The sequence below is a fragment of the Apostichopus japonicus genome, chromosome 16 (genome assembly GCF_037975245.1).
Source record: "Apostichopus japonicus isolate 1M-3 chromosome 16, ASM3797524v1, whole genome shotgun sequence".
NCBI classification, from domain to species: domain Eukaryota; kingdom Metazoa; phylum Echinodermata; class Holothuroidea; order Aspidochirotida; family Stichopodidae; genus Apostichopus; species Apostichopus japonicus.
Window position 1 is genome coordinate 42,048,803 of NC_092576.1, and position 17,308 is coordinate 42,066,110.

General features: G+C 34.9%; 1 protein-coding gene across 20 annotated transcripts in view; it reads right to left on the reverse strand.

Moving 5' to 3' along the window:
- The window catches only part of LOC139982656 (uncharacterized), a 333,630-nt gene that overhangs the window by 271,931 nt on the left and 44,391 nt on the right, over window positions 1–17,308 (reverse strand). For 14 of the 20 annotated variants that reach the window (XM_071995684.1, XM_071995676.1, XM_071995675.1 and 11 more), the window contains exons 9-10: window positions 16,377–16,429; window positions 15,689–15,885 (exon numbers count right to left, since the gene is read on the reverse strand). In XM_071995684.1, the coding sequence (XP_071851785.1) occupies window positions 15,689–15,885; window positions 16,377–16,429 (250 nt within the window). Of the gene's footprint in view, window positions 1–5,328; window positions 5,538–7,001; window positions 7,122–7,943; window positions 8,000–8,680; window positions 8,758–9,471; window positions 9,681–12,658; window positions 12,779–14,869; window positions 14,959–15,168; window positions 15,246–15,688; window positions 15,886–16,376; window positions 16,430–17,308 lie in introns of all 20 variants that reach the window. The other 6 variants (XM_071995681.1, XM_071995667.1, XM_071995685.1 and 3 more) reach the window with 5 other exon arrangements.

Below are 17,308 nucleotides of genomic sequence, written 5' to 3' on the forward strand. Positions count from 1 at the left end.
ATAAGTTGTTGAAAGAAACAAAAGCAAAAAGAAATTATTGAAGAAGGTTTTATACCTTATCTTACACCTACGTTTTTGAACCAGAAAACATTGTCGGTAGAGAATATAATTCATTTATTACAGCACCCAGTATGTAATTTCTTGAAAATCGTGATACAGGAGGGTAAGCAATTTTTCCCGGGTACCCGGATACCCGACGGGTAACGGCTCTCGGGTACCCGGTTTCCAATTTTTGGACCCGTGTAAACAGAACAGTTGTTTTTTTTTCGGTTTAACCATATTTTATATAATAGTTATACCATATATAAGGAGGGGAGGGGGGCTGGAGAGTTGGTTTATCCAAGTCAATAATAAGTAGGCCATCTTACTTAAATATTAAATTAGAATTAATAAAATAACGTTGCGTTCCTTTGTATCGTCAAGATATTAGCATAAAATGGTCGATACTACCTTTTTCCAAGTTGATACCTCACATCGACAATTTGTCTTTATATTCATTCATATTGTCAGCTTTCATGCATGTTCAGCTCCAATCTCAGAAATCAATCAGTATGTTCTGCTCTGTTATGTAGCCGTGTAATTTAATATTCTATTTATTTTATCGTCTAGACTACTGTCATATCTTATCTAAAGATACGAGCAATATCATTTGAAAATGGCATATTCCAGAAGTGCCTACAAACTCAGTACATAATTAGAAGGTGTATGCAACAGATACACCTCTTCTATTATTAGCAATGTGCAGCGCGCGTACATTTTAGGAGTGTTGGTTTTTCCAGCATGTTTTTGTTTAACAAACTGAATGTACAGACAGTACATTGATGGACATGCAATAAATATGATGTTCACTGTGTAAGCATGCTTACCGACATAAACACACAACTTAACTCAAAGAAATGTTATCACATGAATCTAATTATCAAATTAAAAACGGACTAACCGACCACAATGATTGGAGGGCCAGAGTAGTATTTCATAATGGAGGGTACGTTGCCCTGGGGTAATTTAAGCCAATGTAGGGCATTGGGGTTCCAACCCGGAAATAATAATGTTTAGACAATATATAGAGTGTGGTCCCTTAACGCAAAGTGTTGCTATAAGACAAACGCCGTGTGACGTTTAAGAAAACCAGGGGTGGGTGTCGAGGGGGGGGGGGGGGGGTACATCAGTAGTAGTGATCCTATTCTTCCCTGGCAGAATACAAAAATCCGCCAACTGAACCATATTCCCCAATTGATTAAAATCGTTTTCGATATAATAATAGGCCTAAGAGAAGCAATGAGACATACTGCCAAACCAGTAGGAAGGCCCGTGACTACCTTGCTTGGAAAAATAAAGTCGCAATTTAAGGACGTTAACATTAACAATTTCGAGGAAGCAATAAACCTTGCGCAAGATCGTGATACGTGGCGGAGGTTAATCACTGAGCATGTCGGATAGACGAGACTCAACTTACTACTACTACTACTACTACTACCAATGAAATCGTATAAGATGTTAGTAGTTAGTATCGTTTTCTTCCAAACATCGTGTGGCTAATATAATAATGTGGCATCATAATAAAATAGAGACAGATTTAGTACTTGTCAAAATGACCTTCAGAACAACAGATCATTGACGTATTCAGATACCGAAGCTGCAGTCGTTTAGTCACGTGACGTATTATCGCGCGATTGACAGGTCATGTATAAAGAATACAATGATCTTGATATACAGTGTACATCATTATATTAATAGAGATTATAATAAAAGGAAAGTTAACATTCACTAGTAGGTCTCTACACAGATAGCATATGTCAGATATATACAGTGTGTGTAGATACAGCGTGATCACTGTACGGTAATGTATTAGTAGCATATTGACTCCTAAAAATGGATAAAACTATTCAGAGTATGGTGAGGCAGTCGTATCTGGATGGATTACTTTGTGTGATTAAGCGTGTATTAGAGAAAGGCCTAGAATATTGTAGGTCACAGCTACTAGTCTTTTCTCTTTAAACTTTGTTTTGCTTTTCTAACTATAGACGCACGGCGGGCGGGGCGGGGGGGGGGGGTAGTTGGTACTGAAAAGATGAATAAAAATTAAGGTATAAAAAAGGTACGGACTATCCAGAAAAACCAATACATAAGTAACCAAATGAGATGATATAAAGAAATTACGTTGAAGAAATGTTAAGATACCAGCGGGAGGGGGTTCACCTACAAGTGGAACATGGTAGTGTTAGAGTACTGTAAGGTAGGGAGGGGGCTGTGGAAACCACTTATAATTGCAAAGGAAAGAATGGGGTAAAGGAAGTACTATTTTACAGGGTCTAGTGAGGGAGTAGTTATAGGGTGGAGGGAACATGGTTAGCTGCGGTAGGTGTACATGTTTTATTTACGGGGCTCGGGTCCGTTGTTATAAATTGTGTTAGAGCGAATATGCTAGTTGCTATGAAAATATTTATTTCCGTCTTAAATCAATCATATTGTGCAATATAAGTCCAATAAGGAACTTAACTTATTTTGCTTAAGATTTTTTGGGCCCAAGTATAGACGCCCGATGCAGACCGCATGCTATATTATAATACTACGGCTTAAAATCACTGATTTGGACACATTGCTTTCTGTTGGACAAATAACTAGTTAGCCAGTCATGAAGAATTCCTGAATTCCATAATGTTTAAGTTTGTAAAGTAATAAACAATATATATTTGTATCAAAAGCTTTTTCAGATCAATGAACCATCAGTAATTGATTTTATATGATCTAGTGGCATAATGGTGTTTTCCAGTAATTCTAATAATGCCATAGATGTAGACCGTCCAGGCCTGAAATCTTACGGACTCTTAAAAAGGACATGGTGCTTGGCAGGAAAGCTATCTCTAGCCCATTTTTCAAACAAACTTTTGAAGTACTTTGGGTAACAACGGTAGTGAAGGTGTATTGTCAATAATTTATAATACATATGTTGATACTTCCCCAATCTCACCCCCCCTCCCCCGTGTTACCCATGACAGCCCACAACTTCATTCACCATGTGATGTTTGTTGAAGATAATTCCAGTAACAGTACTTAAAGTGAACAGCTTTATCACAGTCAATATCTCCTGAGACTGGTGTGTTTGTTTTGGGAATTTTCCTAGTTCTTAACTAGTATAAAAATTAAACATTTACTAAGATTTAGTGCATAGGAAAACAAATTAATAAATAGGTATGTATAATAACTGTCAAACATTTTACAGATTGATCACAATTTGCTCTATATTTTGTTTCCATTTTCCCGTATACACTTGTATCCCTTTGGTTTCCTTTCATATTAACTCCATGCATAACCTTATCCTTTCTCTTTTTCCTTTCTTCTACAAATATTATTTTCACAAAAGGAAGAAAAATAACAATAAACAAATTCTACTTAAAAAAAAAAAAAAAAACAGAAATTTTCTTCACAGTTTTAGAGTCAATATCAAGAAGGCTTTCGAACGATTTAAAACCAGACAGTGTCTAGACGTGATGTATCCATTGCAATCCCCAGGTACTTGTTTGTCAGTAAATTCCAGGTGTTTTTATAAACGACGCGCGTGTATGTTATATTGAATACAACTTCTTTTCATTGGAAGGCGCGCCCGTCTATTCCATTGAATACAACTTCTTTTCATTGTATTGTTCAAGTATTTGATTGACAGGTGTCGAACAAAAGAAAATGTTAAACTATTGAAAGTGTCAGTACAGTCAGTGTACATCTTTAGCAAGAAAAAAAAATGATGAAATAAGTTCAATAGACTTTTGCGATAAAACAAAAATGAGTAGAAAAGAGTTGACATTGTTAACGTACAAATGTATGATATAAATGTGTAGAGTATTGGGTATATATGACAGGTTAGGATTTTCAATAGGGATATATTGGACACACAATGGAGCTTTTTGGTTCCCGCGGGCGGGTCACGTAAACAGCACACACACTGTAGAGTTTATAGAGATAATATAAGGGTTATTGGCCTGGTAGGTTTGGGAGGGAGGGTCGTGGATTGGGGAAGGGGTGGGGTTGTTTGGTAAGGGACAGGAGAATACTGCTACATTAAAATGTAAGAGATTATTCTTTACACAGATGTACTGTGTTTGTTTCTATTAGTATATTCGGCACACAATGAGAATACAAGAGAGTAAAATATATACGAGATTTTGAGTGTTATTTACATATAGACTGTTTTCATGGTCTCTATTGTGTGAATATTAACTGTAATGTTATTTGGGTTAATAATATGCATATATCAAGAGTTCTTTGTCGCATGGCGGTGGGGTGGGGCAAGGTAGGAGTGGAGGAGGTGACGACAGGCTGATCAGAAGAGACTGACAATAATAGTATGACAGGAGACCTTGCTGAGTATATGTATGTGTGGCTGAGGGGGTGGGGGGGGGGGGGGGGTTAGTGCGTGTGTGTGTGTGGGGGGTTAGTGCGTGTGTGGGGGGCAAGGGGTGTTGATTGTTAACAAGATCAGTTACCAAGTGTTAAAAACAGATTAACGAAATGGGGTAAGTGGTCTAGCATAGTTTGGTTTAGGGGGAGGGGGCTGATTAGGGAGAACGTAGGTTAGTATAGTTGAGAGGGGTGTCGTACTAATAGATGAGGCCAGTTAGGATATGTTTAATTTATCTCACTGTCTTGTTTTTACTTTGAAATAAATGTGCATTTATTATCAGTAAATATATAAACTAATTAAAGAAAATTTACTCCAGATAAAGAGGAAAATATTGAGCTTTAGTATAACATTTTTTTTTGTTTTGTTCTAGCCTACTTTCTTTCTGTTAATTTAATTCATCAAAGTTTGTGTTTATTTATTTTGAAATAAAATAAAACTGTATTTATTTATTTTGGATAGAGTTTGGCAAAACGCCCTTTTTTCATACTCTAAGATGACAATAACTTGAATTATTTATTCCTCATATCTTGGTCTAATTACATCTTATTTGTTATTATTTATTATTATCTTATTTTTTTACATTTAAGCTATGGACTCCTATTTCCTTATTTAAAAAAAAAAATCATGTTTTTATGAATTTATTGTTAAAAAATGATGTTTTCTGTCTCAGTTTGTCTCTATTTTACTCTCCCATTAATCATATTTCTCACCTGATGACTGTTCTTACATTGTTACTTTATTTCTTTATTCAATTTCTTCTTCATTTGTTTTGTTTTACTTCTACAATTATCTAAACCTATCAATACAACCCTTCAATAATTATTAAATATTTACTATATTAACAATTCCTCAACAATCTTGTTTACATCATTAATATTAATTAGTTATTTTATTAATTACTAATATTATTAACAATTAATTGTACTTACCTCAGTTGCTTGAATCTTTGAGAGTGTTGTACATAGTTTAATATTCCATTAACTTCATGTTTATTCATTTCTCTCCCTTTCTCTGTCTGTATGAGCATAATCTCTATTGATGTTATGATTGGTAGAGAGAGACCAGAGGAGAGGATAATGTTCCCATCTTCATCAATCTTACTAAAGGACCAGGTTAGACCCACCCTGCCTATGAGAATCTGAAGAAAGGAAAATCATAAATAGAAGTGATATCATCATGTTTGTTTACAGGATAAATACTTGAGAATAATAACATTATAATAAATTTAGGAAAATTAAACTTTATTGTTGTTTTCATGTTATATTAATCAAATAATAATTGTTTATTTTAATCATATTTTGTTATTGTTTTGTTGATGATTTAATAATAAGTGGTTCAAATTTATTAAAAAAAATATGTATCATTATATTTGTAAATTTTGTTTTATCTTTGTTTGTTTTTGCAAGATGTTAAAGGGTAAACAAGAGGGTTAGGTTTATTACATAGATCAGTTATTGTTATTTCTGTAGAATGAATTAAAGGTGTGTATGAGGGGTGAGGGATAGACGGTATAAGGGATGTCAGGGGTGTAGGGAGGGGTGTGTTATGGTAACGAAGGGTGTGCTAAGGTTAAGTGATATTTGGTCAGGGTATTAGGAGGGTGTCTTAGTGTAGGGGAGGGCGTGGATATGGTTTACCATCGTGAATGTTATGTTGTTATTGTCAAAGCGTGTGCAAGGGGTGAGTGATAAATGGACCGATGGGTGTCTTACTGGGTAGGAATGGGTGTGGTAGGGGTAAGGAGGGGTGCTTTCAGGGTGGGGAGCATGCAGACGGCATAAACATATTTAATGTAATTTGGGTTTGATAGGGGGATGAGGTAGGGGGGGTTGTATGATCCGGAACTGATATGTTCAAAATAAATTAGATTATATTTCATTTATGTAATTTGTGATTGGAAGATCTGGTTGAGGTGGGGTTGGTTTTCCAGTAAACTGTTAATTATTATACATTTTATATTTAGGTATCAGTTTGTTATTGAGGTATTCTACTACTTAGGTATGTGTAGCAATCACTTCATCTATTTCTGTTTTAATTTAAATGTAAACTTAAACAAAAGAAAAATATTCGGCCAAGTCCGTAAAACATGAAACAATTCATTGACCCTGTCTGTCTTAAATTATTATTTTATACTTCACTCTCTTGGAAGATATTTGTAAAATGTTATTAATTAAGCTAAGATGAACAGGAACTATTGCTGAATAGAAACTTGCACCAGAATTTAATAAATATTATTTATTTGTTTATCAACCTACACACTCTACCAGTAGTTTATTATTTTATTTATATTAATCGTTTGTGTTTACGATTTTGTCTTAGCTTGAGCTTACAAATATATATATATATATCAATTTAAATCTGTATTTCCAATTTCTAATTTAAACAATTTAATATATAATAACCAAAGCGATATTATCTCCTATTAAGACATTCAACGGTTGCAAATAATTTTAACTTGTGTTTCATTATTCGTAATTAAACAGTTTAGTATTTAATAACTAAAGCGATCCAATCCCTCATTAAGACATTAAACGATTTTATCTAATTTTAACTTGTATTGCAAGATGTATTTATTCAATATATCCCTTTATGTTTTACTTACGTCATGATTAGATGCTTCCACCAGGAGCTCTATGACTGACCTCTGCACAGACTCACTGGTGTCTCTTTGGATGACCAAACCACCTGAACACATCTCTGTAATAGTCTGGACGTCATCGGGCTATTGAAAGAAAGAAATAATTATTATTTAATAGAATAATATTAATGTAAAATTGGGGCGTTAAGGAGACAATGAAATTTGGTGTTAATAGCGTAGATTAATAAAATGATTAAATTAGCAGATATTTGAAATAAAGTTTAAAATTAGTTAATGTTTACTGTTTGAATATGTATGTTTGCCTCCATTCACAGTGAAGCTCTCAAACTAGGTTTAATGGGTATGAAGAATTTTTTTTTTTTAAATATGTTAAAATTAATGAATGCATCTAGAAAGTAAAGATTATGTGACCTTATAATCTTAAATTATGTTGGAAAAAAAAAACGTACAAACATTTCCCACTGATGAAAATAATAAATTTACTAATAAATGCATCTTTGATTCAATGTACAATAAAAGTCGAGGGATTATTCTAATTTAATCAGATTAAAGAAAAAATACAGCAAAACAAGGATTAAAAAAAAAACAGCCGGCATGATGACTTCACATGACTTCGATCGAGGTGGAATAATGAAATTAATCAAATCCAAATAAATGTATCTATAGGTAAGGGCAAGATATTAAGGACTAGGAATTTGGAATATTGTTTACTTTCCTGTAAGAATTATATCGTCTGTCACCGGAATATTCCACACAGTGAGACAATATATATTTATAACTCTTAAGGATTCTGGCTTTTTATGATTATGTTTTGAAAACTGATCGACCCCTCTACTCCTTCACTGTTATGCATGCTACTAATAATAACAGTATCACAGGGAAATGTGAAAGCAAATAACATGATTAATGATTATACTGTACTTAAAAATACCAAATATTACAAACCTTCCTCCATTGACCGGATTCTAAATCCAGATATCTGGATTCACTTGATGATATGACTGTAATAATAATATAATATAATCAATAAATTATCTTGGTAATAAATGACGTATTTTATACAATACATATGATTCAATATTGATTTGTTTGACATACTTATAATGTTTACAGTCAGATGTAATGTACATGTACTAGATGGGTCGAATATCAGCAAACTGAACCATTGAAATGATCTCTCTAATAATGAATTAGTAATAAAGTACTAGAAATTCACAGTCACTAGTAATCCAACCAATAATTGTATTTTCTTTGTTATCTTATACTTCTGGCTTACTTCACGGTCATTATTTTGTAGGGTGACAATAATATATTAAATAACTATTAACTCAAAACACTAAAATCTTTTAGATTTCTTTTTTAATATATATAGGGACCTGATATAAAACTGGCTTAAGTCAGCTCAAGGAACTCCAAAGAAAAACACATGTTTAAGAAGTCCCCCCCCCCCTTAAACCCTATCCCATACAGCACTGGTCTGTTTGTTATATGCAAGCACTACCTCTAGATCACCATTCTAGGTTCAATCTTGCCAACAACTATCTCATGATACAACCACCACCCCCCCCCCCCCCACACACACACATCCTCCTTGTCAACACTTCCCTCTCATGTCAGAAATATGTAAAACGTTGCAATAAAAGCAAAGTACTTGATCAATCATTCTTATGTAAAAATCGTACCTTTAATATTCCTCGATCTTGATTTTTGTGGTATGATGTCTGGATTGATCGATGACGGCAGTTTACAGTTATCAAGCCTTCAAAGGTAACGAAAGCAGGGAAAGTAAATATATAATATTTATAAATTGAATGAATATGTTATGTCATCTTTGTAATAAAATAACATAGAGGTCAATGAATTTGCCTTTTCCTTTATTTTGTTAAAAGAGCTGTTGACAAGTTATAAGTATCATCCACTAGTTATGATGGCCAAACAACCCTAACACCACCCATCTTTACGCCCTCCTTCAAACATTTGGTTATTTGATATGTTTAATTATTTCTATTTCTTAATGAAAATGTGCAAAACTCTTGCAAATATTCTTCATTTTAAAACAAATGAAAGTATTTGAAAATTAACAATATAAGTTGTTGTTTCCATACACTTGCAATTCTTCCGATCTTTTGTTTCAGTTTTTAAGTAATATTTCATCTTTGTAATTGTTTCTTGTAGTTTCATTTCGTTTCTAAGTTCTAAGGTTATTTGTTGTTCGTTTATAAGTTCTAAGGTTATTTACTAAGTTCTAAGATTATTTGTTGTTCCTATTATATTGAAATAGCACCCCCACCCCACCAACTCACCTAGTCACATCCTAACGTGTGGAAAAGCCTAAATATGTGCTGGACACTACACAATACCATTACCTTATCCCCTCCTATATACCCATACGCACACCCTCTGACTGCCCCTTCCCCCTCCCGTCATAACCACATATTATCAGCCAATGCCTGTCATGATGTTGTTCCCTTACCGTAGTTGCTTGTATGTCGGTGACTTGATTCCATAGTTTATTAATCCGATCACTTCTTCTTCGCTAAGTGTGTTTCCCTTTCCTTTTTCATTGATGGATATCTTCTCTACTGATGCCAGGCTTGATAAACAAAGACCGGACTCAAGTCTGATATCTTTACCATCAAATCCACTGAAGGACCATTCTAGGCATAGCTTAGATATTGGAATCTGAAGAATAGGAAAGAAAGATCACAGGTAACTTATCTTATAGTTCATCCATGATGGATAAATACACATGACGATTATCCAACGCATATGTAATAGAACACAACAATGCATAAACAAAGCTATACAAAAAATCATTAATTTTACCACAGAATTGTCTGTGATTTCTTATTTTTCGTTTTTCATAATAATAGAAACATTAATTCAATGAAATTATTTTAAAAACTAAGAAAAAATCAAGAAGAGTGGTGACTTGTTCAAACTTGCTTGCCAAACGTACCAATAAAGCAAAAACCTGATATAACGATGATGTTATTAAAAGTAAAATTCGTTAAGCTGACGAAATTCAGATAAAAGTAAAATGCAATATCATAAATATTTATATTTGGTCTGTGATATTATATTTAGCACATACAATAACTAGTTCTGTAGTTTCATAATCTATGCTATTGCTTTATTCCCGTCATTCAGTGCATTAATTAATTTCTACAGCCACACTAGCGGAGATTAGACAACGTTCCTGCCGTGAGTGGCCCACTTAAAAGGAGTTTCCTTCCCGGGAGATACAGCACATCTCAGTACGTATGTTTATTAATCGTATAGGCCTATATCCTAATCAATCAATTCCCTAATAATAAAGATGAAACCATCAGGCCGATTGCCGGCCCAGTTTAAAATAACAAAACCAGTTGGCCTACAAACGAAGCCGCCGTTATATAATATTATATGTTAATTTCATAGACTTCACTTTGAGTTAAACTTTCCCATCCAATATGTTTTTTTTTTCCAATTTTGATACCGTGTTCCTGTAATCTTTATATCTCCTACATTTGACCCACTGTAAGCCTACATCGGTAAGAATCATCCAGTCTTACTGCTACCAACATTACCCTATTTGTCTATTGATAAGATTCCAGTCCTAACCCTATATAATTTATTTCAAATAAAGTTGGAAACAATAACTTAATCCCACCCCCCCCAAAAAAAAATAACGCTGCCTAGCCTAGGCCTAATATCTATTATTTCTAAGCTACTACTTTTCCGGGGAACAAGAATTTTATACTAGCCGTAGCTAACGGTTAAAGTCTAACATTATATTCCAACGACCAACAAGTTGATAGCGAAACATTTGACATCAAGACTGTTACCCGGACTATTGACACTGTCCGGTATATTATTACTAGTATCATGTAACGTGATAAAGACGTTCGCGTGTGAAATGTATTAGATTACAAACTTGTTGTTTTTTCTTATTTTCCTTGAAAAGCTAACGTTATTTGTTATAACTATATTTTTGTTAACATATTTAAATCACGATTACTGGCCTGCTAATACATATGTAACGGTCTCAAATCAAACAGAAACAACAAAGATTCATTACTTTGTTGAGCTCGACAAAAGCTAGTATTTGTTCGGCTATGTAGGTCAGACGTTGTCTCACTTGAACACATTGAAAGAAGTTTACCGACAGATGACTAAATGTCTGTTGAGTACAGCGATTAAAAATACTTCTTGTGCCATCAAACAAGCTCATTTTGTAGATCTATCTTCTGGTTTATCATCTAACTGTTTCATGTAATTTCTACTCTGCTGACGTTTTCAAAATCTGTTTAACTTCTTTTGGCTCCTAATTTCAAAAAGAACAAACGAAGCCTTAGTACTAGGACTAGCCTAGTAGCCTACTAAAGTCGGCTAAAACAGAGTCATTTCAAACAGACGAGGTTACAAAAAGAAGTAATAGGCCTACCCTTCAAATTCATCCAACGACCAATCCTATATAAAGAAGTCAAAATATATCAAACATATATATCAACATGCCTAGGCCTATAATTGTTGACTTTAAATAAGCCTATAATTACCGTAAGTCAATATAATAACAGCAGCAAACCATACTCGGTGTAAGTCCATAAGCAGTCATGCAGTATAACGATAAATATTTATGTGTACGTGTAACTAGTAACGGACTGAATCTCCACTGCACACATAGTGTACGTTCTTTTACGTGACCCGTCCTGCGGGAATCTCTAAGTACGTCTACGTGCGCAGATGATCTACGTTCACTGTGCGGTTTCGTTTGAATTTTGAAAACAGGTGTTTTGTTGTTGTTTGAGTGTACTGGTGGAAGGAAGCTCCCGAATGTTATAAAATGATTAGGCTTTTGATATTCTTTTTTAATCGTTCCTTCAACTGTACCAAATTGCATGGAATTTTTGTAAAATCATTAAATTAGCCAATACTAGTTAGAAAAACTAATTAAATTTCCTTTTTAATCCAAAAATAAAGAAGGAATATGGCACTTTCGTAAACAGGCATATTCAAATATTGGAATATATCGACTGATCGTGCAAAATAGAGGGCGCACTTCCTAAACAAATGTTACAGGGGACGAGGGTGTTGAGTCAAGACTAGAGATATAGGAACGATTACCTTGACGACAGATTTATATTTCCTTTCAGTCTGCAGGGTTCAACTCTTTTTCTAATTAATGATACTTTTAAAACGTTGGAGATAAATGATCGGTCCTATCGTGTTTGTTTCATTGTCTAACATACATTAAGGAAAGTGCCATCCCTTAGTTTAATGCTACTATTTTTTAGACAAATGATGACGTCACTTTGTCATATTAGTGTGGATGTTCTTTGTGTGTCGTTGGGTGTGTAACCAGTAGGACAGTGATGCTCTCGGCTGCGTATAACGGGAGATCTGATTACATTTGTGTTAATCAATACTTACTCAGACACTGATATTGGTTAATAAATAACATTTAATCATCTCAGACAGATTTGTAGCCTTAGATCAAGTATAATATTCGTTGCTTATAATGGACACGTGGTACTGCAAAGTATCGTTATGATAATGGTTAGTGTTATATGTTTCCACTTAAAGTGACAACACGTTTAATTGATTAATAATCTAAATAATTTTAATGATCTAATAAACTTGAATATTTCTATGGCTGTGTTAAATTATAAGTGACTTACGTTGTGACTTGATGCAATTTGAAGGAGCAATATCGTAGACATCTGGAGTTGTTTGCTGTCAGTGTCACTTAGAAACACAGTACTGGAACACAGATCTCGTAAACTGTTTTCACCCTTAGTCTGGAAAAGATATGGAAATGTGTTGAAATGAATAATATAGAACGAACTTCAAGTTATAATATTTTAAAATAACTCCCTTGAGTAACTCAATTTCACATAATATGTACGATAAATGAACGCTGTGAGGGGGAACTGATAATCCCGCCAATATTGTATGATTAAGTGAACTTAAATTAAATAAGCACTTTGACTTTTGACTTGTAGACTCTGCTCTATGATACCGATTTGATTTTAAGCAAATGGGGTGGGGGGGGGGGAGTTGCAATTTCCTTTCTAGATAGGGGTCTATGTCTTTCCTTGAGAAAACTTTAGTTTAAGGGGATAATATTCAAACTGGTGCTAGCACCGCTCACGGAACTTAATTGAAATTAACGATTGTGTTTATATGACTCTTACTGGCACCACATAAGCTCTATACCCTCTGTTATTTATTGAATTTTCAGAGTTGTAGGGGAGACATGGGCAGGGAGAGGGACAATTAATTATGTTAATAGTTATTTTGTGGTAGAGTCTGACTGGAGAGGTGTCCCCTTTTCCTTTCAGAAATGATGTTTTGGATACATTGCTTATAGATGTACACATTTGCTGTTATTTTTATCATTTTACAAGTCTGAATACGACTTCGTGTGAGTGTGGCATAACATACACTTGGAGAAGGTCGAGATGCTTGTTTCGATTCTCCTAGTGGCTACAGACGTATGTATGTCAAACATATAACCAAAAAAAAATAAGAATTCATAATAGTTTGTTTTATTAAAACAAAAATGATCATTGAAATTTCAATGATACTTAATCAAGGTAACATGTTCAACAAATATCGTTACATATTTGGAAGGGCTAACGGGAAGCAGATCAAACAGTGCTGAAGTTGGGGATTGGAAGGGATTAGTGGGCTTAGCTGCCCAACGCCTTTGCTGCCCTGCGCCTGCGAAGTAGCCATCCGCAGCCCGGCACCTGCGGATTGCCCGACGCCTGCGCATTGCCCAACAGCTGCGCTGCACGAAACCTGTGCAGTACCCAAGACCTATGCAGTGCCCGACCTCTGAGCTACGCGATTATTGGGCTGCTCCAGTCGTGGATGGTGTCCGCCCCTAGCGCGGCGGTGTGTTTTATGTGTACAGTTTATTAAATAGTGTAAAAACGAGTTGAGAATTACATGTCTATTAAACCTTGCACTGTCAATGTCTGCTGTCCAGTTTTGAGTATTGTTTTGTACCATCCCCCTCTTCTTACCTTCCCCGGCACTTCGGTTGGTTCCGGGATAGGGAGTTCCCCACACCAGGACTTTGGCAGCGTTACCTATCTTAACCTACCACAGATATGCATTCGTTAGATTCCAATTTCTAGTGATTAATCCTTTCCCCGGTTCAGTATTTTGTTCACCTAATGTTAGCAACAGAAGGAGAAAGGGGGACGTAACGAAGAACGCCTTAGTATTGCTTCACCGCAGCGGACTGGAGGAGGGGAGGACTCGATTTGAGACAATGGCCTATGACCCCTCTCTGGCGCCGGGACTGGTATCCAGCATCACATGTAAGAAACGGTGTGATTTTTTAACGTACCAATAATTTTCCCGTCCCCGTTTTATGTAAAAAAATATACAAAGGGGAGGGGAGCTTTTCGAATTATCATAATTCATAGAAAATTTTGGTTATCATCCATAAAAAAAATCTTTCTTAATTATGCAGCTAGCATTGTTTAATATTCTAGTGGGTAGGAAAGTTTCCGATTTTGACAAGCGTGCAATTGATGAAACTGTAAGCATGTGTACACGTCTTCAATGTGGTTACTTAATATGTCAGTTACTGCATTTTATGTTCCCGTGTCTTTCCAACAAGCATGCTTTTTGTAATAGAAATCAAATTCATTTAGTATATTATTGTGAATGTTTTATTTTGGCTATTTCCATGACAATCATATATTTCCCTGGTGAAATCCGCACAACTAACAATGTGTTATTGTACCGTCTGACAAGGTAGATAATTGGATGATCTGTTATGGATATATCAGGGTTTAAATATTTCTAGCTAAACTAATGAAAAACGTACTCTACGGACAGTATTGTATTAAAGAGAGTGGTAAACGACTTACTTCAAGTGTTGTGGCTTCCTTGGAGTTCGACACCCATTTACCTCTGGAAGAATCTAAATGGAAACCATGTTCAGTCGGTGTCCATGAAACTGGAAAGAATGATTATATAACGATTTTGTTTATAGATCAAGCACGTTAACAAACAAAATGGTATACATAATTACAAAGTAAATGTATCATCAAATGTTGATATTCTTCGTTGACTTTAATAGTATATTGATATAACCCGTTTGATTATTCCACAAAGGATCACAAATTGCTTTGACGAGTAACTCATTGAGTTGTTTCTATTTTCTCACCTTGAATATCACGTAACTTTGTAATAGGAGAAAGAGAACCGACGAGAAGAGACAGAGGTAACAAACAATCACTGAATCTGTAAAATAAAACGTGATTTGTGGGTGGTGAATGCGTTATATGATTGAGTCATTTTAATGTTATCCACCATTTATAAAGTAACTATATTGTAAAGTTAGTGATGCATCCGTAATTAAGTATTATCGCGTTCCGAGCTTCTCTGCATAATTATTTATTAACTGTACTCGCCTGTTCTCAGAGAGAACGAATCAGTTTTTGCTTTAATGTCTCATTCTGGTGTTCACAATACACAATAAAAAAATACTACACATGAAGTACAATTCCTTTAACTTGTTACTAAACAACAACAACAACAATATCACGTTACAGTATGTGTACAACAATCATCCAGCTAAACGTTGTACTCATGGACACAGTTCCACAGTTTGCTGGTTAGTCATTTATCGTTCACTAAGTTAACGTAAATAGAAACATAACAGTAAGTGGTATACGATTACTTACGACAATTTCCGCAGCCGTTGGCATCGTTGCGCAAACGACAATAATCCTATGACTTGGTCCTGAGTAAATTCTTTTCCATTGTTCGTTTTTATTTGTATTTCCTCTAAGGTTGACGATACAGGCACACGTTTTCCATTTTCCAGGGTTATGTTATGTTGGTCCGCCGAGCTAAATGATTTTAGTCCCAAAATGGCAATCTTGAGGCAAACACGTTTTTGAAATTATTAGACAATCTTGCGCAGTCAAGAGCAATATTTGTTAATATCGGTATTTGTTGTATTCATATAATTACAAACACAAAACACATCTTTATCTACATTTTTACAGACAAGATGTTTCATGCAATCCAAATTGACGATGTATCACATTACAAAACTTTAAACCGACGAAAAATATTGAAAAAGTTTGTGTGTGAGATATTGTTCTCGATTATATGAAAGGGTATAAGGATAAAGCCCGTGATTTCCTTATTCGGAGTTGTATAATCACTACCAACCGTTATTATTAATATAATGTCCAATTACAAACACTTCTCGTTGCATCAGTACTGGCTAACAAACTTTGAAATAGTATCATAAGTTGTCGAAGTATGGACTTAGTCTAGCACATGCAGCTTAATGTTTTCAATAATGTAATATAGATAAGCTGTATAGCATTTGTATCTGGCTAAATATTACAATTTACTCACGTCAGAAGTGAAAGATTCCTTTGAACCGAGGTCCAGTTTTCCAACGTTCAGATCTGTTGGAGATACGTAATCCCAAAATTGACAAAAGATCGAAATAAATGAGAAGAAAGTTTTAAACGTTTCTGTTAGCATAACGTATTAAAACTCTTCATGGTTTACCGGTTACTTCATTAACTCATATTGTCATATTAGTTTATTGTATGGATGTTTCAAATGTATCCTATCATAAGTCTCGCAGATATCAAGAAGTTGAGTCTTGAGAAATATATAGGCCTAGTTATTTTGTTTTGTCATTTTAGAGAACGTCCGCCTTAAGCTTAGACGGCGCTATAAGGCATGAATGCCTAAATTATCTTCCTCTCCATGGACAAATTTGTAAATATAACGGCCACGTGATTCCTCGTCACATCCGGTGAGACGAAGCATAACAGCTTTTGCGTCCAATTCATCAGGCGTGCATGAAGGTCTTGTTGAAATGCTGCTCGATGCCAACTTTTAGATATTTTCGATTTTGTTATTGGTATATAAACCTCGTTTGTTTTTCGGAAGAAGCAATTCTCGCTTGATACATTGAAGTCACCCCAGCCACACGTCTCAGTTGCAGTAATTTGAATACCGGCACATCGTTCAATGGGGATGATTAGTCAGCAGCTGCTTTAAGAAAGAGCGTCGATTTACCGCGGCTTGGATCTGATGTGATTTACAGTGGCCTGGATCTTTTTTAATTGATCACACTTGGCTTTAATATATCATGGAACGAAGTTAGCCGAAGGTTCCCATTTTTGTGTAACTCGATACCAACATCAACCAAAACGTTATCCAAATTATGTTAATCCTCATTCCCATAAGGGATAAGGTATATTTTGCCAGACATGCTCTTGTACGTAGACTTTAAATCCTTGATAAATTGAACTATTTCATCTGAAACCCAG